Source organism: Anopheles moucheti, chromosome 3 (genome assembly GCF_943734755.1).
Source record: "Anopheles moucheti chromosome 3, idAnoMoucSN_F20_07, whole genome shotgun sequence".
Classification (NCBI taxonomy): domain Eukaryota; kingdom Metazoa; phylum Arthropoda; class Insecta; order Diptera; family Culicidae; genus Anopheles; species Anopheles moucheti.
In genome coordinates, this window is record NC_069141.1 from 60,144,948 (window position 1) to 60,167,836 (window position 22,889).

Here is a 22,889-nt window from a genome sequence, read left to right on the forward strand (position 1 = left end):
TTGTGAGTAGAAAAGAACAACAACATTAGCATAACATTGGCATAGTGAACAACGACGGCCATGGGTAATGGTAAAAGTAAAGCCGGTAACGACTAATTCTATGATTATGCGAAGCTGTATGACGCCACTGTTCAAGTCTAGTTTCTGCCAGCAGACTACACGCTTTTGTTCTACAAAGGGAGAAAAACAAACTGGAAGTTCCACATTTATCTGTTGGTTCATTTCACTTGCTCTATATATTGCAATATATTATTGCCATGTTTCACAGTACCAGCTCTGTGGGGCTTAGCTTAGCTTTCCTTGCTGTTTCGCTCCAGCTACGCCATCCAACTATCTATTCGTAGGTTTAAAATCATGACACATAATGTCCTTTAAGCGCGTGTAATTATTACTATTCCTTTCACTTATTCACGTTTTCTCACCAGCCCGATGGAAATGGTTTTGATTGCTTGTTTTTAGTTGTCTATTTTTCGGTACATGTGGAGAACTAGGGAACACAAAGCAGAAACATAAATAAATTCGGTGAGCAAAAGACCCTTCTACGATAAATTACAAGATACCCTTGAAACCTGCTGGTTGGTTTGATTTAAACAAAGCTAGCTCTCCTTAGTACGATCGGCAAACGTATGAGATCATCTTTCGAGCACGATCTCGTCATATAATTCTCCCATAATAATAATACCTTTTATCGCACAATTACAACCAACGCAAACAATTGACGACATTAAAACCTGGTGGTTATTAGTGAAATAAAACACCGGTTCCAAACCTATGCAGAGCATTTTCACTCGTTTTTCACTTTCACTTCTTTCCTTCTATTGTTTAAAACATTTATACGTGTCTCTGTGTGAGTTTTCTTTTCGTCTACTCTCAATTGAACACTGGTTTTCCTCTTCATGTTTGTAAAGTTGCTTGGAAAAACTTTTCCTTTTTCACCCTCGTTTTTCTTTGGCTCGAATGGCAGCAGTGGAAATGTTGCGAAGGATACACTTCTTTTTAAATTACTTTTTTTTAAGTTTTGCTGCTAATTTTACAAACATGTTGTGTTTTGTTCATTACCGGTACGGGTAACGGTGCAAAAAAGGAAAGTTTTGGGATTCGAAATGAGAGTACAGGGTTACTCTAGTTAAAACAATTCTAATAACTGCTGTTGTGTTACATTCAATGTGCAAACCCCTCTAGCTCTCTGTGTTTGTCCTTTTGTTTGTGGTTGTTTGGTGGTGGTGGGTGGCTTGATTTGTTGGGTTAACAATTCTTTTGGAGAAGGAAGGAGTAGTGAAGGATTGCTTTAGAACAACAGCTCATCTTTGTCATCATCTGGAACAAGAAGAAAATTGAGCAAAGGATGAGCGATGAGGATGTGGCATTATATAGGGATAGATAAAGAAAACCCCCTCTCTAAAAACAACTACTTTACACTAAATGGGGCTACACATGTGCACGGAGTATGAATGCAGCAAAAGATAACATACCTGAAAACGAGATAAAACAATCGAAAAAATAAAACAAATCCTTAACAATACATTAAATTAAAGAAACAAAAAAATAAGAACAAATAGTAATGTAAACATAATAAGGTTTTTTTTATTGGTTTCGTTTCTTGTTACTCGGGTTTTGCTATCTAAAAAACCAAAACTTTTCCTATATATCATCTTAGCAAGTAAGTTTAAAAGCGGATGTACAGAATAAAAGAAAGATTAATAAACACGTGTATCTTTTCCGCGTTGCAAAGCCGAAAACAATAATTTAATACCGATCGCGAAAGTACGGCAGTAGTACACACAAAAGTACAATTTAAACTCCTTAAAAAAATCGAAACAAAGTACGATCAGTTCTTCCTGTTTCTTTTTCTCGTTCTATACACACCAACCACGTCTATAGGCTGCCTATACAAATTTTGCCACATATCGCAAAATAAGAGTAATATTTAATAATATAGATAAGGCTTAGTAACTACTGCTAGAGTACTACTACACATACACTAATTTAGTTCGTAGTTCGTGTTTTGTATTTCCCTGGCTTTTGCAGTATTTTTTTAAAGGTAAAGATTTGGCATTTACACAAAGCATAATTGTGGTGTCTGTATAGTGGGGTTCGTACCAAATAAGAGTTAAACGTAAGAGCTACGACAGCTGCCTACTACTAAAAGCCACTTAAGCGCACGAGAGAAATAGAGAGAGAGAAAAATGCGTATGAAATGATGCAAATGTGAAAATGGGGGGGGGGGGGGTCCTTGTCCCCTTTGGGGGAGATAAAATGGCGAGCAGCTGGTAACGCGGGAAATCTCTATAATTGCAATCGTATATATGAACCGGAGGCGAGATAGAAGACCGGTGTAACACATTTGGCGCCATGAGATGATAACGTAGTGGTGTGGTGAGATTACGCGATGATGATGGTGGTGATGGCGAAGGAATGATTACTATGTGGTGCGATGACTGATCACTGGAACGGATCGGCTTCGAGAGCGCATTCGCCTGGTGTGGTGTTGTGTGGAAGGAGTTTACTAAAGCAGGGTACTCTCGTACCCTCAGGAGGAAGCTGCCGTCGTAGTAGTGGTTGTGGCGGTGATCGAGATGGGTTGAGATTGAGATGATTCTACCACTGCCACTGTGGCGGATTGGTCAGCTTTCGAAGGTTTACCTTTGCCACCGGAACCGGACAGTGCGGTCCCGCTGCTGGACAGCGTTGTGCCGGTGGTACCGAGCGTTGAAAGGGTGCGCTGGTGCGGGAACCCGCTGGTCACCAGACTGCTCTGGGATGAGCTGTCCGAGTGAAGGTTGTTGTTATTGCTGATGGAGGCAAGTGACATCGCCATCGGATGATGCGTGGGGCTTTGCGACGGTGTACTGTTGGTGCTTTTCGCTTTGCGGAACCAATTGCCCAACTTGCGGCGTCCGAGCGAGTTGGAACCATAGTCCGAACCAGCCAGTACTTGCTGTTGTTGCTGCTGCTGCAAGGATGCTGTCTCCTTGGGCATTTTTCGAGACTTTTTCGGTAGTGTGTTACCACCGACAGCACCCGGTCCACTGCTGGATGCTGCCACCGGTGGCATCATGGTTGTCGTGGATGGTTTACTGTGAGATTCTTTCGCGTACTGCGAACCGGCCGACAAGGACGAAATGGTACTCGCCACCGATGGGCGGAATCCGCCACTACCGGAATCGACCAGATCGTATAGATTCTGATCACCACCACCGCCGTTCTCCGCCTCCTTGCTATCGTCCACGTACGGGAAGTACTCCCGATCGGAAAGGTTATCATCGTCGAAACAGGACGCTGCGCCACCGTCCAGCTCGGACACGAACAAACTTTCACCGCAAAACTGTCGCTCGGAGGAGAGTGTGTTAAGGAAGCGCAGTTTGCTGCTACTGCTCCGGAAGCAAAAGTCGAACCACTTGTTGCGCGTGTCACAGTACAGCCGGAGAGCGTTTTTGAGCGTTACGCCAAACATTTTACCATCCGGAAGGTTCAGGATTCGGCAGTTATCGAGAAAGATGCGCCCCTTGTAGATGTAGTTGGTGCGCTTGAGCAGATCCTTCTTGCAGTAGATGAGCTGCCGATCGAACAGGAACAGTGTGTACGTGTTGTTCCACAGGTTCGGTGACATCCGGATTGCGTCGGTTTGCAGAAACAGCCGCGTGCTGTGGACGTTGATCGATGGACCTTGGAAGTTTTCGAACCGTGCCTGGATGCGGGACAGATACTCGCTGTGCCGTTTGCCTGCGGAACCGGAACCGTTCGAGGTGTATAAGAAGAGGGAAAGCAAACATAAGAAAGAGAAAGAAAACAAAATCGCAAAACAATGTACATCACTACAAAAGGAAGAAGCACACACACACTGGATGGGAGAAAGAGACATCACACATACTAGTCGCTACAGTAGTACATATGGGCATAGTTGGCATTGGAAAAGCAAATCATAGCAATCATACCGTTCTCTATAGGGATATCGTTTCTTTTTTGTCGTAATCGCAGGGTGCACTAAAGGACACAATGGGTAAACGTCAGCGGCAAGCGCAAGATTCGATAGATGAAGATTATACATCCGACTCTGGCCCGTCGACATCACAAGGGTATCGCAGTAAAAATGGTGGTGCGAAAAAAGTGAAGCTAGAAGATGGTGAAATGCCACGTCGACGCAACGACGTACAATCCACCGACAAGAAACCGGCAAGGTACATCCCAATTTCTACCCGCTACAAACGTACAAAATTCACCACCATCACAAAAATCAGCCGATCGTTGGACGGGCGGAGTGATAGAATTGAAACGGAAAGTGTACGGGAAAGTGCATCCAGAGTCTTCCATCACTGAGAAGCGGTCGACAAGACCATTTTCTACACAAATTCTAGTTGGTAAGCATACATGCAAGCGCATCTCAACAGTCTCGCACATAAAATGCTGCCGTTCCATTGCCATTCCCCTCGTCGATACTCACCTTCGTTTACCATTTCCGTAACGCGGCGCATCGCCGACAGTGCCATCTCGAACACCTCCCGGCAGTCCATCGTTTCCAGCTCGGATTTGGTACACTTGCGCAGGTTAAGCGTCGGCAGCAGCTCCTTGCGGGTGAGCGAGTGTTTGACTAGTTCGCTGAGATGTAGCGGGTAACGACATATCCGTTGTATCGGCGCTAGCAGATGTGCCGACAGTGGTAACTCCGGTAAATTTTCCGCCATTCGACAGCTGTGTAAATGGAAGCGGAGATGGTTTCGGTCAAAAGGAATGTTACAATGGCATAAACAAATTACAAGCTACACCTACTTTTCCAGTATTTGATTCGCTTCCTTATTGTTGGCGTAATTCTCCAGCTCCATTAGCGCACGTGGGTACGAGTTGCAATAGGAAGAGTACACCATAAACGCAGATTGCTGTAATAGTCCATTAAAGCAACATATAAATTAGTACCCTTCCAACGTACTTCCATCAGGCATGCACCGTACGGTGGATACTTACATACTCCAGGAACACTTCACCGATCCGATTGTTTGGCACAGCGACGCGTAACGCGTCTAGAAAGGTTTGCTGGAATCGCCAGATCTTTTCCAGGTTGGAAAATATTAAATTCACACTTTCCACCGAAAAGATGTCTTCCCGCTCGCGCAGTGGTTTAATGAAGCTGTGGCAGGAAAAACATATAAGAAAAATGCGTTAAGAGTTAGTGTCGCGTTGGAAAATGGTTTGGATTAAACATGTTTTTTTAAAGCCTTTCTACTAAAGTGTTGTACTCGAGTTATTAGTCTGGAACCTCAACACCAAGGTCCTGATTGGCGTTTGAAAACCTCCACTAGGACTCTTTTTTTTTGAGATCATCGGTACGGAGAGCGACAGGCTCTTTCTTCGTCCTCTGTCACTAACATGAATCTTAACTTTGAAATTGAAATCGCCTACTAGCCGTCGCAATATAAAGCAGAACTGGACCATAACACCATTCTCAAGATCATTGATATTCACCAAATGACATCAATAACAGATATAAATAAATATTTACCCTAAACACAGCGAATTGAGCAACTTCACGAAGTTAATTTCCGTCTCCAGCAGCTCCTTGATGATGTTCTCCTTCGTTAAGTCATGACTAGCGGTACCACCGTCCTCTGGCAGTCCTACGGATGCTGCGGACGACGACGCATCGCTCGCTACCGACAGTCCGCCCATCAGTCGGGTACTATCACAGTTGCTACCTTCGATCAGCGTGGAAGCACTGCTGCCACCATCATCATCCTCGCACGCGCCATGATGTTTGCCCGCCTCACTGTTGCTAATGATAAGGATCTGCTTCGGTTTGGCGTACGTCGGCACAATCTTCACAAAGTCCTTCGGGAACCATCCACAATCGGCCGGTTTACGGTCAGCATCACCACCACCACCACCAGTCGCCGCAGTCGATACGATGGCGTCCGATTTTAGTCGACCCCACCACCAAGGTCCCTGTTCACGCTTTAAAACCTCCACGAGGGCACCCTTCTCGAGACCGAGTTCTTGCGGACCACCGGGACGGAAGGAAAACAACACCTCGGCAAAGGCGGGCTCGACGAGTAGTTCATCCTCGACCGCTACCGCTTCATCTTCGTCCGGATGGGACGATATGCTCTCGCTATCGCTCAGGTCTAGTTCGGTCGGTATCGTGGTGGAGGTGCGTGTATGCTGTCTTCGACGTCGGCGCCTTCCGTCCACCTCACAATCACCGCCCGGTGCAACGATGCAGTCTAACCCGGACGGTTGACTAAGCGATTTGCCACTCAGCCGTGATATGTTGGTGACGTTTTCTTTGTCCTTGCCCTTGAGCGATAGCTTGTGCTTGAGAATGGACGAGCTGGTGGTGCTGTTGGTCGTGGTGGTGGACACTTTCGCTGAGTTGGCCCTCCGTACCGGTACGCCAGCGACGTACATTGTGTGTGGTGGGGGTGGTATCTCCTGAAAAGAAAAGGACATAATCGATCGAATTAGACATCACACACACCGCATTCATCCGATCTGCCGATCCGATCTACTTACTCCATTGCGTACACCGTCCGGCACTCCTTCCGGGTGGTGTTCGAGTGGGTGAAGCTGCTGCAGTAGCAGATGCTGATCCGCATCATTGTCAAGCTCGACCTGGATGCCCGAATCGCCGCTATTACATTTGTCCCGCCGGTGGGACTTGGTCTTGCGGCGCTCCTTGCTCGATCGCCAGATCAGTGGCCCGAAACGGTGGTGATGATGCGATTGCTGCTGTTGCTGCTTGTCGTCCACACTCATCGTCACTCCGTTGTGCTGTTCCGGTGTGGCAAGGGTCACCGGTTGAGTGGGCGCCTTCGAGGTTTTAAAATGGGAGAACGTTTTGCGGAACTTTTGCAGTACGCTTTCCGAAACTGAAAGTGGAGGAACGGTATGCTTATTAAACTCAGTCTATAAAAGTAATGTGTAAGATAGTTCAAACTAATGTTGGATGAAGCTGAGTAATATTCATAAATTCCAGTGAAGCTTTAAACTGAATCTAAATATCTCTTTTGAAGATTCATGAATGTCTAAGGATTCTTGATTCTATGGGAACCCATAGATATTTGGAGATTCATGATTCAGTGAATCAATTAGTATGAATCTTTCTCTAAGGATTCATGAATCTTTGAGAGTTCAAGGATCGTTAAAGATTCATGGATCTTTGTAGATCTTTATTAATCCTTGAGCAACTATGGATGTCACAGAATAAATGAATATTTGGAGAATCGACTAATGATTTGAATGACTGATCACTAAAGATCCATATATTCACATTAGGCACAATACTAGTACGAACCTTGCACTGGATGATGGGTGGACACTTTGGTTTGGGCAGTCTTCTGATGCGGAGATGACGATGATGGATGCTGATGTACATTCGTGGTGGGACTGTGTTGGGCATTGGCACCGACCGTACCTAGGTGGGGATTCCTTGCATCCTGATTGTTACGACCAGCCGGTGCCGCTTCGATCGGTGCCTCCGAAATCGATGGACTAGAAACGGCTCTTAGCTGAAGGGGCTGCCAACGGAAGAAAGAACGGAAGGGTGATAAATTAAAAAGGGAATCAAAACAAAGCTTACTTAAGTACGCCGCCAGTAGCTTATGAGTCACTGGCTGGCTTTCCGTTTGATTGGCCAATCGGTTTAAAGCAGCTGCGGGGTACGATATCGGGGGTTCGTCCAAATTTTGCTATTTCATTTTATAGCACCCCGCACAAACATCTCCCCCCGTTTTTTTTTGGGGGCGCGCGCGGAATCGGAAGGAACATGCGATAAGTCGTAATGCACAGGATGACCGTGCTGGAACGGGTGCCTGACGGCCTTGTGCAATAAAAATAGCACTTCCTTTTCCCAGTGTGCAAAGATTTCGATGAGGATGAAACAGTGTTTCGACGGTGCCATTTTATTGTCACTCATTTCGGGGGTCCACCAACATCCAGAACGAACCGAACCCACCGCAAGATGACGACAGTTCGGGCCGATTCGTTCCCCGGTCGGGACACTTTCCGGATGTAGGAGGCTTACGAGATTGAAGGACAATGGGTATGAAATATTTGCCACAGGTTGGAATTATCATGTGAGTTGTTGTCAACTCAAAGTCCTCCCGTAGTTCGTGTTTGTGTGTATGTGCGATAAGCAGTTATTTTTGTACATTGAATGAAAGAAAATATGATATGTTTTTTTTTGCTGAGGAGGAATCATTACTTGTTTTGCTACCGTTAACTCTATTTTTATCCGCACTATCAGTTGCTCCAACCTGGAGATGGTGCTTACGATTGACATTGTCAGGGTGGTGTCAAAATGATATGATTGCGAATAAAGTAGTTGCAAATAAAGCGAAACGAGATTTGTGTTCTCCTCCACCGCGGATGGTGGATGTGTGCGCCCCCGGTTCCGCTTCGGAAATGGGAAAATAACGATGCGTAGTTTACTTATCGTCGATACATGAGATCTTATCGGGGAAACAGTAGTAGAGCTGTTGCTATTAAATTTACAAGCCCAGCATGACCCTACGGATGTTTTCATTCTTATCAACACCGAACCGGCAGATGCCACGTTCCGCGCCGAGTGTGCACTCGTTTTGCTCTCAACCGGTGTTGCGTTTATTGGAGCAATCGGGCCATCTAAAAGCCTGTTCAGCGATAAACCGTGTCACAAAGCACACCTTTCTCCCAGGTCAGGACCGGCAGGGAGTGGGAGTAATGTTACAAAAGAAAGGGCGATAACAACGCGGGAATGCAACGACGATGATGCATCGGGGAGGGATAAAAATGCAACGTGAAATAGATACACAAGAACCATGTGCGATAGATGGACAGATGGACGTGATAAAAGCATGTGCCACTCCTTTTTAATGTTCAACATTGATCGAAGCCTGTTCAGCACTGTTCGGGAATTCCCCAGTGATGATGGTTGGGCAGCTACATAAATTGTTTGCCAAATGTAAAAGTGAGTGGGGGATCGTCACTTAACACTTAACCTTAGCCTACAAAAAATTGTTCCGGACTAACATCACTGACAAGCCCCCCGGAAGGAGGCAAAACGACAACTCAGCATGAGCTGGTACCACCGCCAATCGGTCCGATAGACGTGGAAAAGGATTATGCTTGTCAGGGGCGTGATGATGATGGATAGATGAAGTAGTTAAGACGAACCCACGTGAAAGTTCTCCACTAGTCTAAGATAATTGAGGGCAGATCAGTGATCAATGGCGATCGTGAATCGAATTTCATCTTGACTAATACCTCTCATAAGGCAAGAATTTGACTTAAATTCTAGTGTCATTCGGACTTGAAAAGTAGGTCGTTAAGCCCTGAAGATGAAGTACTCTAACAAATATTGACGTAGAACATTTTCCAACAGACAAACACAACATAACCTGTCAACCCAAATGTGCTCCATACCGTCTGATTGTAACGCCACTGGTATTCTTCCGCACTACTACCGTCTGCCATTGGAAAATCATCATCATACTCCGAGTGTAACGCTGCGTAACGCTCCCGGACACTAGGCGTCACGGGATGCAGATATCGTCGGTGGTACCCAATGTCTCCATACCCAAGGTAGGAACCGTACGCCCGTAGAACACTGCACCCGAGACGTAGCTTTTCCTTCTGATGCGGATGGTGTTGGGTCACTGTAGCTCCAGCAGCACGCAGTCTACTAATACTATAGGATTGTCGATTTTTGACTAACATTTTCACACGACACCGTTGTCTCTTTTGGTAGGTTGTTTCCATCTACACAAGTCACGCTTTCGGGAAGAACACCGAACTATATACCTTTGCACTACCTTTTTAGGCAATTATTTCTCCTTCAACACTCACACTGTTTGGTATGGTCAGGTGAACACAGTAATAAATTAGACTGTAGAATAACAAAAAAGTAATATTAGCTTTAACTAAGCAGGGCAGAACGTTCGGAAGGACACACTATATGCGGTCAGACTCAGCACAATACTGGCATCTGGCAGATATTTTTGCACTACCGGGCGGCCACTGTTCCTCAACTAAGTTTGGTTGATTGACAGGTTACAGGAGAAAAGATACAAGGTGGAACTTTCCACACGTAGATAACTGGCAATACTGTTCCGCGGAATTGTGGATTTGGGGTTGCTTAGAGGCTCTTTTTTATTCGCATGTACGCGTCTTATCGGTCTTGTACGAAATGACGTTCCGATTCCCGCGCAAGGAAGACTTTCCGAGTGGATGATTGATTGGAGGATTACTTCGCCCAATGGGAGAAAAAACGAATGTGTATGGCCCCCGCCCGTTCGACATGGCACAGAGTTCCACACATCACCGTTTCGGGGGGGACTATCTCTCTAGTAGTACCGTCAGCAGAAAAAATGTTGCAGATAAGTTGCGCCTCAATCAACAGTTTTGATATTGGGAGATCCGAGGAATCTGTTTGCGTTTAGTATATCAGTTCTACGAAAGGTTATCACACCCCCGGTTTACAACTTCGATGAGTAGTGCAATGCGGTACCCCGATTAGTAATGCAATCGGTAAGGTCTTCATCTTTAGGGACCACTTCTCGTTACTTGATCACGCATCGGCGATACCATTGAGCCATCACGGGCCCATACCGGTCCGGTATCGGTTGTTTCATCATCGCGGCGTCGGTGGGTCCTTCTTTTTGGTGGAAATCATTCCCGATTACCGTCCTCCCCGGTGTTGATTTATGGCGTTCGAGCTCAAAGTCACGAGATCGCAACCGCAATTTGTGAGTGCCAGCGCCTTCGATTTCCAGCGCTTTCTAGCAATCATCAAATAAGTCCGGCCAAAAAGGGACCAGCGGAGAAGCCCAATCTATTGAACTGATACCTGCACGTCGAAATGGTTATAAATTACCGTATACTGCTGCCTAGCCAGTGGTAAACCGAGGCTAGCTAGTAGCTGCCGTTATCAGTTAATTGCACGTTGGAAATTATACACACACAACACAATAGCAGGACCTTATTCTTGGTTGGTTGTACCATACCGGGGGAATCTTTTGGCACAATATTTATCCCAACTGGGCGTTGATGATAATAATGATTGGAAGGGGGTGTGCGGCCTTTTCTTCCTCGCTTTTTTTCGGTCACATCATCCACTGCACGAGACAAATGTCACTGTTAATCGATCAACCAAACTCAATCGATCATGACCCTCGGCGTAACGAGCGAAACAGATTATTTGCACGTGACATTAGATTCGCATGGTCTGTGTGGTCGGTGCTCCATATTATTCAATCGGCCATTTGTCGAAAGGATTGCTATTTATTTTTGTTTTTTTTTTTATCATGAATGGAAGGTGGGCTAGCGGGCATTGCACGCGGAAGAATCATGCACCATTCATGGGCGAGATAGCAGCTGTAACGAGTAACGCATGTGGAGAACGCCGAGATCGGGCACACGAAGAAGGGTAATTGGATTGAAAGGGAGTTTGGAGAAGATTTTGGAAGAAAAGAACGAAGGTTTTGTAACTGCTTTTACTTATGAAGTTTACTGAGCAACTCTAGACACTTTGACACTTCAAATCACGGGTATTCTTCTTCTACTTTGAGACCTGTAACGCCTTTGTCTTTTTATGGATTTCATGCCTCTAAGCACCCTTTTCAGACTTAAGCCACTCATAAATGAATAGTAAATTGCTGTTCTTATGGGGGGGTTTTGTGCTCAGAGACCTGCCCGTTTTCACGCAACATAAAACCAATAATAACGCACAATGTCTCACACTCTTGTCTTGATGCCAGTTCTCGCTTCAGATCACATAACCCTCCGCAATTTGTTCGCCTGCGAATGAAGAAGATGTCTGCCGTCTTGAACTTGACCCCAATTTATTCCACACAAAACGGATGCTCTTCGCTTTCACTGCTGCTTCAGTGGGCCTGATGCTAATTAAATGTGTCTCGAGTGTGCAAAACCGAAAGCCTGCAGCATCATGGGTGCCGCTAGCTAATTGGGTGGGATTCTGTTGTCTTTAACCGAAAATGTTGTGCCATCTCACGACAGAAAAAATAAAAACCGCAAACACTTCACGACACTCACTGTAGTAAGGAAGGCCGGACACACTGGTGGCCGAGCGCGCATAAAGGCTTTAATAAGAACCGAACTCGAGCGCGGTCGCGATACGAACTGATTGAGACTGAAACATTGCGAGAGCTGTGCCCATAATGTGCCGCTTTATGGTTCGATCAGATACGCCGGCCTATCGTCCTAAGGAGGGAGATAGGGTTGAAGAGAAGAAGAATAAAACGAGCAGAGGTAGGTCTATCAAATCGGATTGGCACAGGACCGATGGGCAGACACAATGGTGACGACAGCGAGACGTGGATGTTTCTATTGTCGGTGGTCTTTAATGGCGTTCACTGATTAGTAGCCCTGTGTCCATTTGGCACCAGAGCCTGAGCACGATGACGACGATCCGTTATCGTATTGGCACTATCAATTTCAAGATCATCAAACTCCATGGGAAACAGGGTAAAATTGCCGGTAAAATCCGGCTGTGCGTTGAAATAGTTTACAGTAAAATGTAGCACGTTAAAATGATTCTTCCCATTAAGTGCAGTCCTTCCCTTAGGGCAATGCACTTCATGCGGAGTACCGTTTAATGTTTGCCCGTCACGTGAAGCCGTTTAAGTAAACTTTAAACCCGGTGACATCCACGGTACCACGAATCAGCTCAGCTGAATCTCTTGCTGATGGGTTGTTCTGATTTTTACTGCACATTCTTACGAGCTTACTGGATGGACGACGCCTTAATCCAAAAAAACCCATTTTTATCACCATCTGGCCTGTGATCGGGTTATGTTTGATTTTGTTATCAACATAAGCCGTGCCCTTACCTCCGGAATGTCCTCCGATGGAAAGGGCTCCGATAAGCAAGATGGACGATCGATACGAGCTGGTAGTGTTAATAAACGAGGCAGGTGTAAGTTGGGTGGAAAGGTACAAAAAAAAACAGTTATTTCAATTATCCTTTCCGATACTGCTTATCTGACATCTAATTCCTTCTTTTCATCTGGTAACGCTTATTCATTAATTATTGTTCCATTGTTTCGACTTGTATTACATCGTTCTTTTATAATAAATCACAAAGCTAGCGCGTAAGTTACAAAGCATAGCAACAAAGCAATCACAATGATCACAGTTCGTATCATGCGCGTTTCGTAATAAGAGATAAATTCTTTGTTGGTAAAGAATTATAAAAAAAACACACAATAAATAAATTAACTACTTCCGGCCTGTATTACTCACAGGCGCATCTCGGATGGATAAGATATTATTTCACCGACAGTAAATTTCCTCTGCCATTGATCGTCTAAAGCCAATGTCCGATTAGTCACGCTTGTTGTTGTTTGGAGATACTGCATGTCTCGCCGTCTCTCGTAATGCTAGACACGGAATTTGATGTTTCTATTTGTTTATTTTATTTGCTTTACTGCTTCATGCCAACACATTCCGAGCTCGTACTCGTGACCATTCTGTTTTGTGCTAATCACGCCGATTGTACATGGTTTTGCAATCTCCAATCAGCGACGATCTGATTTTGGGTGTAAATATTTTGGGCGGCAGGTTCGCGCCATTATCATCACACCACCGTCGGCGGCATGATTGTGATTGATGAACTGTGGGAAAAAGCTGTGGTTGTTTTATTCGCTACCTTTCAAAAAGCAAATAATAGCCTCTAACAGCAGGTCGGGGAGATGTAAACGCAAATCTTGCGTAGTATTTAAATTGTCAACAGTGGTACGATCGTTCAAGGAGGCGATGAAGATCGATCGATGAAGTAACTGGAAATAACCTGTTGCAGTACGATGCAATCTATGCAATTATGTTGCCGAATGTAGTGCGTAGAAAAGTTGCATATTAGCACATTATTTTAAATGAGCATTGTTAGACAAGTATCTGCTGGTAAATGGATAAATACATCTAGCTTCAAAGTCTTGTTTAGATCTAATGCGTCTGAGCGAACCCATGGCCCTGTGCCGCGATGTTCGGTAAGGTGCACCAAACGTTTGAGGTTCGAATCTCATTCGGATCGGCAAGCTGCATATGAAGGATTTGACTTTTCCTCTGCATCGTAAAGTTTTATATGGCAAGTAGGCGCATAACCCCTACACTAGAGAACGTTTAAGACAAGTAGAAGAGGGTTTTTTAGACCTAGGAACCTAGGAACTTGTCGTATCTATTTTACAAGCACTAATACTAATTCCAATGACCATAAAGAAGGGGGTCTCTCAGGTTAATGTGTTACGATCGCTAATTTTCCCCGCTGATCCACACACTAATTAAAAATCGATCGTAAAATAGCAAGAAACTAACTGTGACCTGTTACATTGGCAAAGGAGGAAAACCAGCACCGACACCGAATGGTCTCGTACAAATCAAATTAGAGTCAATTAAATAGAGTCGGCAGTTCCCGTCACCGGAACTACCATAATCCGCCCCCGTACGGATGTGTAGCGGATGGAAACGGATAAAATCGTAAACCTGCTGCAGCAAAAAAAAAACCCTTTCCTTTCCGACTGACTTCATACCCAGCCACACTGACGCAGGTGACATGGAGCCACAGAAATGCACACCCACACACACACACATACACGCATAAAACACATCCGCCAAGGTTCTTTTCGTACACGGTGGTGGGTATTTTCTAACACTTGCCCCGTTCGCATCGCAGCGTTCGTTAGTGGAAATTCAATTGCTGCTCTGTTTTTTCTGACAGCTCTTTACACCACGCCGGGAAACAACTGCTGGAATTGAGAAGGAAAACCCCCGGAACCAGTTTCCATCTGGGCTATTGAATTCCAATGCGCGTTAGCATCGTTTTCGAGTGTTTATTCTGTTAATGATTAAATGCAAAGCTCTAGCTACCATTTGGTGGAAGAATTTCGCTTGCAGCAAAACTGGGTCACTCTGGGGAGATTAATGAATTTCGAAAACATACCATCATCCCCATCACTGGGTTCGGTGATTGGATATTCTAACGAATCTTGGCCCCGTTTGGCTATTTGTCTTTCTAAAGTGCTCTTTCGCGTACTTTAAAGCTCTAATCAGAAAGTTCCATTAGAGTATTGTCATTAAAACGATCCTTTTCCTATAGTCTAGTGTCTTGCAGTTGGGTATTCTACACTGAAGGTTGTGGATCGTACCTTATCTGGACCGGCATCCCCAATTAATGGTTAGAAGCCTTCGAAAGTAAATATTATTCATAGTCTTTTGAAATGAGTTTGAGATAAAAATACTCAAGAATATTATTGATAACATCCAACAAGGCTTCAGGAGGCAGCGCGTAGGCCTAATAAACCCTTAATGTCCATGTCTAGAAGTTTCTGTCCGGGTGTCCTATTTATACGTTAACTACAGGAGTTCTAACTGCATTTAGGCGCGAATTTGTGAGAGTTTAATTTGTTTCTTTAAATAAATAAACTATAAAACTCGGTGACGAATTAAGCCATGAAGAGGAAGGAAAAGCACATTAACATGAGCGCAGCAATTTATATCGAAACGATCGTTATCGGGCCAACCAATTAAATACGCATTCCATTAGCCATCCAGCCGAACTGGTGGTTTAAGCTAATGCTTTGTTTTTTTATAAAAACCAAAGACAAAGTGCGGAAATTGTGTCATTTGTAGCCGATAACATCAATCGCATCTTCGCATGCGGAGCGGATTCCGCGAGATGACGACGCTTTTCGAAGCGTGAACACAACCCAAAAACTACCCAAAAGGAACAAAAAAGATTGAAAAAAAAACCGCCAACAACCTTCACCGTCCGTTCAGTGTGTCACTTTCAGTTTCTTTCTCGATTTCCGACAGCTTTACAACACCTCCCCAAAAAACAAAGATACACCGCTTGATGGCGCTTAATGTGCGTAAAATTGTACACAACGCCACAGCCACAGCGGTCGTTTAGCGAATCGTGTACAATGAGTCGAAAACCGGGCAAGATTGCATACCCGATCGGTCGGCAGAAAGGCAGAAAGCAAACAAAAACGGGCTGCTGCTGAAGATGGCTGCTAATGATGGATGGGTGTTGAAAGGTGAATGTGGGAGAAAGAAGCTTTTATGCAATAAATGATAACGGAGCGATCAAATGTATGATTTGCTTTCTTTTTGTGCATGGCGAAGGGAAGCCACAGACAAGTGCGCAGGAGCAAAGATGGGTGGTGGAAACTCAGGGGCCACCGGGGCAAGGAAAGGGATGCACGGGAAAACAAAACACCGATTGTGTAATGATAATTTTTCATTTCCATTACACTGGTGTGGTATACCGAATTGGACGGGTTTTCCCTTTTTTTTTTGGGGGTTGTTACAAGCATAATCGTTCTGCATCCGAGATTCGATAAGGGCATTGACGACCTGGGCAACCAACGCTCAAAGTTCATTTCCACTTGTTACGTCACAACCCAAAATTTTGAACTTTGAACAGGAGAGCTTTAGATTGTGAAGGAATTACAAGGATCTCTTCGTTGGCCGTATGTCCTTTGATTGAGTTTTGTGAGCCCTCCAACACAAGTTGTCGGATTTGTAGGCTCCTAGTGGATGGCCACGTGGCAGATGTGTCTAGCACGGCAAAGATCCTTCAGGCGCAATAACCACACTGCTGTAATCCGAGACTTTGGAACTTTGACGAACATCATCTCCACGGCAACATCCCGCCATTGGTTGCGAAGTTCGGGGTACCTGCGGTGCCACACTATCCCTTGTTCGAACTCTCCAACGAACTGGAACGGTTTTTTGCCCGGTTTCCCTTTTTTTCATCTCCATTCCTTCCGTCCTTTTAGGTTGTGGGATGGAAATTTTAAGACAACTATCAACAATGCCTCGAAGGCTCTGAATAAAGAGGACACAGCACAGCAGAGCCAACAGCTGTCAAGTGTTAAGTTCCTCGAAACGAAGCGAAGGTCTTCCAGCGGTGATCATCTTCCTCGGCAGCTGCTTCGAACCGAACTAAAAGTGATGGTAGCGAGAGACCGCGTAGGAATCGGAAACCGGTGATCGAAGCGGATTGGAACCAGATGGTGGTGCGGACTGCGTCGACGATCTCCGAATGCGAGATCACTCCGGCCCAAACGATGCAAAAGAGCAACCGATCGTTTTCGTCTACCTTCTACCTAATGATGATTGAATGATCCATCTGGCCGGTGCAGTTAGAATTTCACTCCCGGGCTCAGAAGCAAAGCAAAGGTTTGCGTCCGGGGGTCACCGATCTGGTTGGCAATCACGTGGATTATGAATCACGGTGCGGAGTTATTTGCTTTTGCCCGATGGTTACACACGGAAAGGTGGGAGCTTCCGGGCAGACATCATCTCAACCCTCGGAACCCCCGGAGGATTGGGGGTGGAAACATTGAAAAAGCACTGGGAGAGAAAACGAGATGCACCCGAGTGAGAGGAACCATCACACACACACACCTACACGCAGCGGATTCAAAAAGCATCAGCAACAGGCGTAACACCACCATCATAGAGAGCTGGCCGTAGCCTCCCTCACGGTCATGGTTATATGTTGTTGGGCTTTGTTTCCATCGTTATTTCGTTTTATCTTCAAATTCAATCGTAATCGGAAGGATGCAAAGCGTACGGTGTGTGCGTGTGTGCGTCGGAGTGGGTGGGCGAGGTCAGATTATTGGAGGAAACAACAGTAAGCTGAACCTCCATTGGCCGTCCGTTGGCCGACCGGCGAGTCGGCTAGAAAGTAACAGCGGCGTTTGATGTTGGAGCCACCACGCGCGTCAGAGTTTAATGTTTGCTTCTGAGAAACTACCTCCAAATTGGAGTAAATTGTAATAAAAGTATTATGAAACAATAAAACTCACCTCAGTGAAGTTTCTAACAGGTCCAGAGCAGAGCTGGGACTGATATGTTGTTGGTACGTGAAAAAGCACTGTTTAACACATTCTGAAGAATTCTTCCTGAGCTTTCATTGCACAAATGTAAAATCGATCACTCCTTATGTTAAAACTTTCAGTAAAACTTTCATTAGAACAAGAAACAACGAACTTTTCCACCAAAAAAACAAACGGAGGTTAAATAACTGCAGTTCCGGTCTGCATGGATTAACGCGACTCACTCAACTCACACTGGCCGTTACGTTACGTGGCTGGGTTTGATGGAGGGAGGGTGAACTGGTGAAATATGCTTATTGCTCTCACTTTGATAATCAATAGCCCAACCAGTGAAAAAAAACACCCGGATGCCGTAGAAATTCACCCTTTTCACACGATTTGTTTATTTTTGATGGCGCACGGTGCAGCAGCGGCACTGATATGATTCGATTAGCTCATCTGGTGGGATGAGGATTTAGGAAAAAAGGCACGTGTTAGCTTATTCGGTGGTGGTTGAGATATGGTTGGACACCGCGACACACCGCAGTTACAACTGCGGACAGCTCCGGAACCGGATCTGAGATGGAACTGAAAGCACCACAGCGCACCGGACCTTATGCTGGCGAGGCTCTTGACAGTGTCTCGTCGAATATGCATGCCCCGAGAGCATACCGTCGTGCTGTGAGAGAAGCGGTACCGGTTTCCGAGAGAAAACTCATCCGCGGACGTGCCGGGGAGTGCACAAAACAGCAGCGGGATATATAGAGCCCAGCTTCTTCTTCGGCCATGGACGGTTGTGCGCAGCCGGGGAAACCTTGGGTGGAAAACTGATTCTAAGCTGCTCCGTGTGAGCGGGAGAGAGAGCAGCAACAGCACGCCACCCGACGGGCTGGCAATCCGAGCTCAGTTCAATACACCCACCCAGCCCGGCACAGAACAACGAACCGGCGGCGGTGGTGCACATGCTCCTATACACCAGACGCACCACCTACAACAACAACGGAGACCGAACACGAGTGGGAAAAAAACGGTGGAAAGCATTGGGTGCAAACCGCACGAAAAAAAGGCTCATAGATGTTACGGGGTACGGGCGGACGACGCGGCAGCAGGTTCAGAGAGGTTCCGAATAGCTCCGAAATGTAGCCAGGATCGCACCGTGAAGGAACGGACCGGAAAAAGGAAAAGGACAAGGGGCTATGAGATGAGAGATGAGCTGCTATTGTTTTGTGGCTGGTGATGTTTTCCAAGCCGGCGAGAAAGAGAGATGAATGTTGGACAGAGATGTATGGATGGTAGATGAGCCATCTGCTTTATGTGGCTAAGGATTCGAAGAATTGTCCTTGTTGGTATAACACAGCATCTTTTGCGTGTGTTTGATAGAAGATTGAAGAACAACACAGGGTAGCAATGTAATAATATTTTGTAAATAATGAGACAATATTTTTTATTAGAAAAAGGTTTTGATTAAATTTGACACTTATAGCTATGGAAAATCCATGAATGCATCGTAGATCAAGCAATGCTTCTATCAAACAATTCGCGCTCTGTCACGTCAACAGGGACCCCCCAACCACCCCATCGTTATCAACATTGGTATTTCCATTTTTTTGCTTTTACCCGTCAGCAAATTCAAGTGGCTGCTGGGGAATGATGAAAGGCAACAAAATGCCGTACGGAAAATGCACAACCTTGCATTGCAACATCGAGTGCAAAGCGTGTGTTGCACATGCACGCAGAGGAGTTTGATCGCTCCGCTACTACCCGATGATGGCGGTTCGACTAACGAAGCACAACAGAACACTCTTTCTTCTGGCGGTCCTTCCTAGAGAGATGGTCCATCGAAGGGAAAACACTCTAACCAGGGGTGAATATTATTGGGTGGGACTTGGGAGGGAAAAAAGCGAGCGAACGCTAAGTATCCCGCCAAACATCGGGAAATTTGGAGCAAGGATAATGGCAATAAGTACCCTCAAAACGAGTGAAGCAATATGCTGCGACCAACCTCGTGCCATAAGGGCATGCACTTTAAGGTGAATAACACGTGAATAAAACAAAGGAATCCAGATACACTTGGGATGATTATATGGCGAAGGAAGTTTTAACCAAACAACAATCTAAGTTGAGCTGCCATTTTTAGAGCATAGAAGACTTAAAATCTGTCACACAAAATAACAGGTCAGCTGATATCATTTTTAGTTTGTACCAACCTTCAAACGAGTTCTGTCAAAATTTGACAGTAGTCGGACAATATCCTAGTAGGCTAGAGCAATTTGTGTGACGCAGTTTTTGTGTTTTGAGTAAGCATGGAAAAGAATGAATTTCGTGTGATGATAAAATATTGGTTTTTGAAGGAGAAAAATACAGTTGAAGCCAAAAATTGGCTTGATGAAGAGCCTTTGGACACTGCTCCACCAAAATCAACCATTAGATATTGGTATGCTAAATTTAAATGTGGTGAAATGAGCCCTGAGGACGGTGAATACAGTGGACGCCCAAAAAAGTTGGTTACAGACAAAAAGATTAAAAAAATCCACAAGATTATTAAAAGCAACCATAAAGTGAAGTTGATCGAGATAGCTGACACCCTGAAGATGTCTAAGGAACGTGTTGGACATATCGTTCACGAGTATTTGGATATGAGATAGCTCTGTGCAAAATGGCTGCCGCGCGAGCTCACATTTGACCAAAAACAACAAGGATTTGATGATTCGGAGCAGAGTTTGGAGCTGTTTGAGCGAAATAAATCCGAGTTTTTGCGTCAATATGTTACCACAGATGAGTCTTGGCTTCTCCACTTCACTCCACAGTCCAATAGACGATCATTCGAGTGGACAGGACGCGATGAACCTGCTCCAAAGCGGGGGAAAACGCAACAATCAGTTCGCAAGGTTATGGCCTCAATTTTTCAGGATTCGCAAGGAATAATCTTCATCGATTATCTTGAGAAATAAAAGACCATTAATTGCGTCTACTATATCAAATTATTGGAGCGTTTGAAGGACGAAATCGCCAAAAAAAAACGGCCACATTTGAAGAAAAACAAGTTTTATTTCATCAAGACAACGCACCGTGCCACAAATCAATGAAAACAATGGCAAAAACTCATAAATTAGACTACGAATTGCTTCCACACCTATCGTATTCCCCAGATATGGCTCCCAGTGACTATTTCCATTCATCAGAACGCAAAAAGATGCTCGCTGGGATAAAAAATCGTCGAATGGAGAGATGGCCGCCGAAATGCCTTTTTTGAGGCAATTGACAAATGCTACTACAAAAATAGTAACCAAAAATTGAAAACCAGCTATAACCCTTGAAGGGATGTATATGGAATTATTATAATTTTGCAAAAAAAAGTGTTTTACTGTCATAGGCCAAACAATCATCAGCCCACCTGTTATTACAACTGTTGCTCGCATCATTTATGTGAATAATTTACAAGCTGTTAAACAATTATCCCCAACTCGGGAATATAAATTAGAGGAAAATTTGAAAAGCCGTAAGGCAACCCCGTGCTTTGGATTACCTTCATTAGTGTTAATGAATCATTGGGCCAATGTCGTCAAATCCTTGTACTTACCGTGTTCGATGTAAAAATAGCCGACAGCTCCAAGTCATCCGTCGTTAGATTGCTGCGAGCGAGAATGAGAATGAGAACGGGAAAGAAGGACATTAATTGTACTGCGCCAAATGGGGGTGTACCGTTTATTGCTCCGGCAAGGATAAGTTAGTTACCGTTCCGGCGCAAGTTGACGATGTTCTCTACTAAATTGAGTTGTTTTCTGTCTTTCTGCTTTTTTGCAAACTTTTACGACACGTCTTAAAGAGATGTTTACTGTCTAATCGTAGGGGTCAGGAAGGTAAACATCAACATGTACCCAGCAGGGAGTAACGTGACCTTCCCGGTACGGGGTAAAATGCCGACTATGACCACCCGCTCCCTCTATCTCTCTGAGTGTGCCGAAGACTTCGATCAACCGATTGAGCCGGTTTCTTTGCAATGGAAAGCTAAGATGTCACAGGATACCGCCCCGTGTACCTTACATCACACAATGAAAATAAACATTTTATGTGCACGGAATGTCCACCAAACTTCGGGCAATGAATGGCGTCTATATCTCACTCCATAAATTAACCCTCATTCGAACGAGAAAAAACGAAGGAATCTCCCAAACGGGATGGTTTTTGTTGGTCAACTGCACACAAGAGAGACCACCATTAGAATCTACCTGAATCACTATGAAATCTATTATCCCGGGATTTGTTTCCTTCCATTTTGGGCCCTGCACCCACCACCATCAATCCCTGGAAGGATTTTCCCAACCATGTCCAGGAAACGAGACTATAAACAAAAATTGCTGCGGACATTAAAGATACCGCACTTCACACAACACGAGGTGGAGATTTTATTGCAGCATAAATCCATTACAGCCCCCCAAGGTACACCACAAGTGGACAAATAAAATGCGGAAATGCGGTTGAGGCGGACACTCACTCCCGGGTCCGCCGCCATGAGCAATTAGACCATTGACGGGAAAAAGGATTTCTAATCACAGACCGGGTGGTCTAGACAGTGAGCAGCGGCGAGGAGTGAAAATTATGGGTTCGGTTTGGGATCAAATGATCCGATCGGACAGTAACATGAACCCCCGGTAGGATGTCTGATCAAAAACTCCGAACCCAACGACGACGAGGCAGGTCGTGAGGGCGCCGGATTGTCGCATTAGGAGAATGGTGTTCGTTTCAGAAATTAAATTGAATTTGACCACTCGAAGACCACACAGATACCGTGCGTGTGTTTGAAGCACCGACACTGACAGTTCTTGCCTACTTGTTGCAGATAAGAACTCGGACCAGTCATACAGCAGCATACGCTTACGACACTCACGGGTTAACTCTTTTGCGAGATAAATGGCCATCACAAAAGTGCGTGAGTAGGAAGCCGTTTGTCAACACCAGCGCCCTGACACCTGTGACGGGTCGGGATGATATCTGGGTGGGTCAAGCCAATGAGTCACATAGACCGTTTTTAAAACCCAGCCACAATGAACCAGCATTCCCACGGTTAGGCAAGCGCGCGTGCCT

The 22,889-nt window shown here is 45.1% G+C and overlaps 1 protein-coding gene across 1 annotated transcript in view; it reads right to left on the reverse strand.

Annotated features, from left to right (window-relative positions):
• Positions 1-1,586: 1,586 nt before the first annotated feature.
• LOC128304060 (uncharacterized) overlaps positions 1,587-22,889 on the reverse strand; it is a 161,314-nt gene continuing 140,011 nt past the window's right edge. The window contains exons 9-16 of the mRNA XM_053041186.1: positions 21,385-21,436; positions 7,283-7,505; positions 6,502-6,857; positions 5,495-6,420; positions 4,960-5,122; positions 4,768-4,874; positions 4,442-4,689; positions 1,587-3,723 (exon numbers count right to left, since the gene is read on the reverse strand). Coding sequence (XP_052897146.1) covers positions 2,531-3,723; positions 4,442-4,689; positions 4,768-4,874; positions 4,960-5,122; positions 5,495-6,420; positions 6,502-6,857; positions 7,283-7,505; positions 21,385-21,436 — 3,268 coding nt within the window. The 3' untranslated portion in view covers positions 1,587-2,530. The remainder of the gene's footprint in view (positions 3,724-4,441; positions 4,690-4,767; positions 4,875-4,959; positions 5,123-5,494; positions 6,421-6,501; positions 6,858-7,282; positions 7,506-21,384; positions 21,437-22,889) is intronic.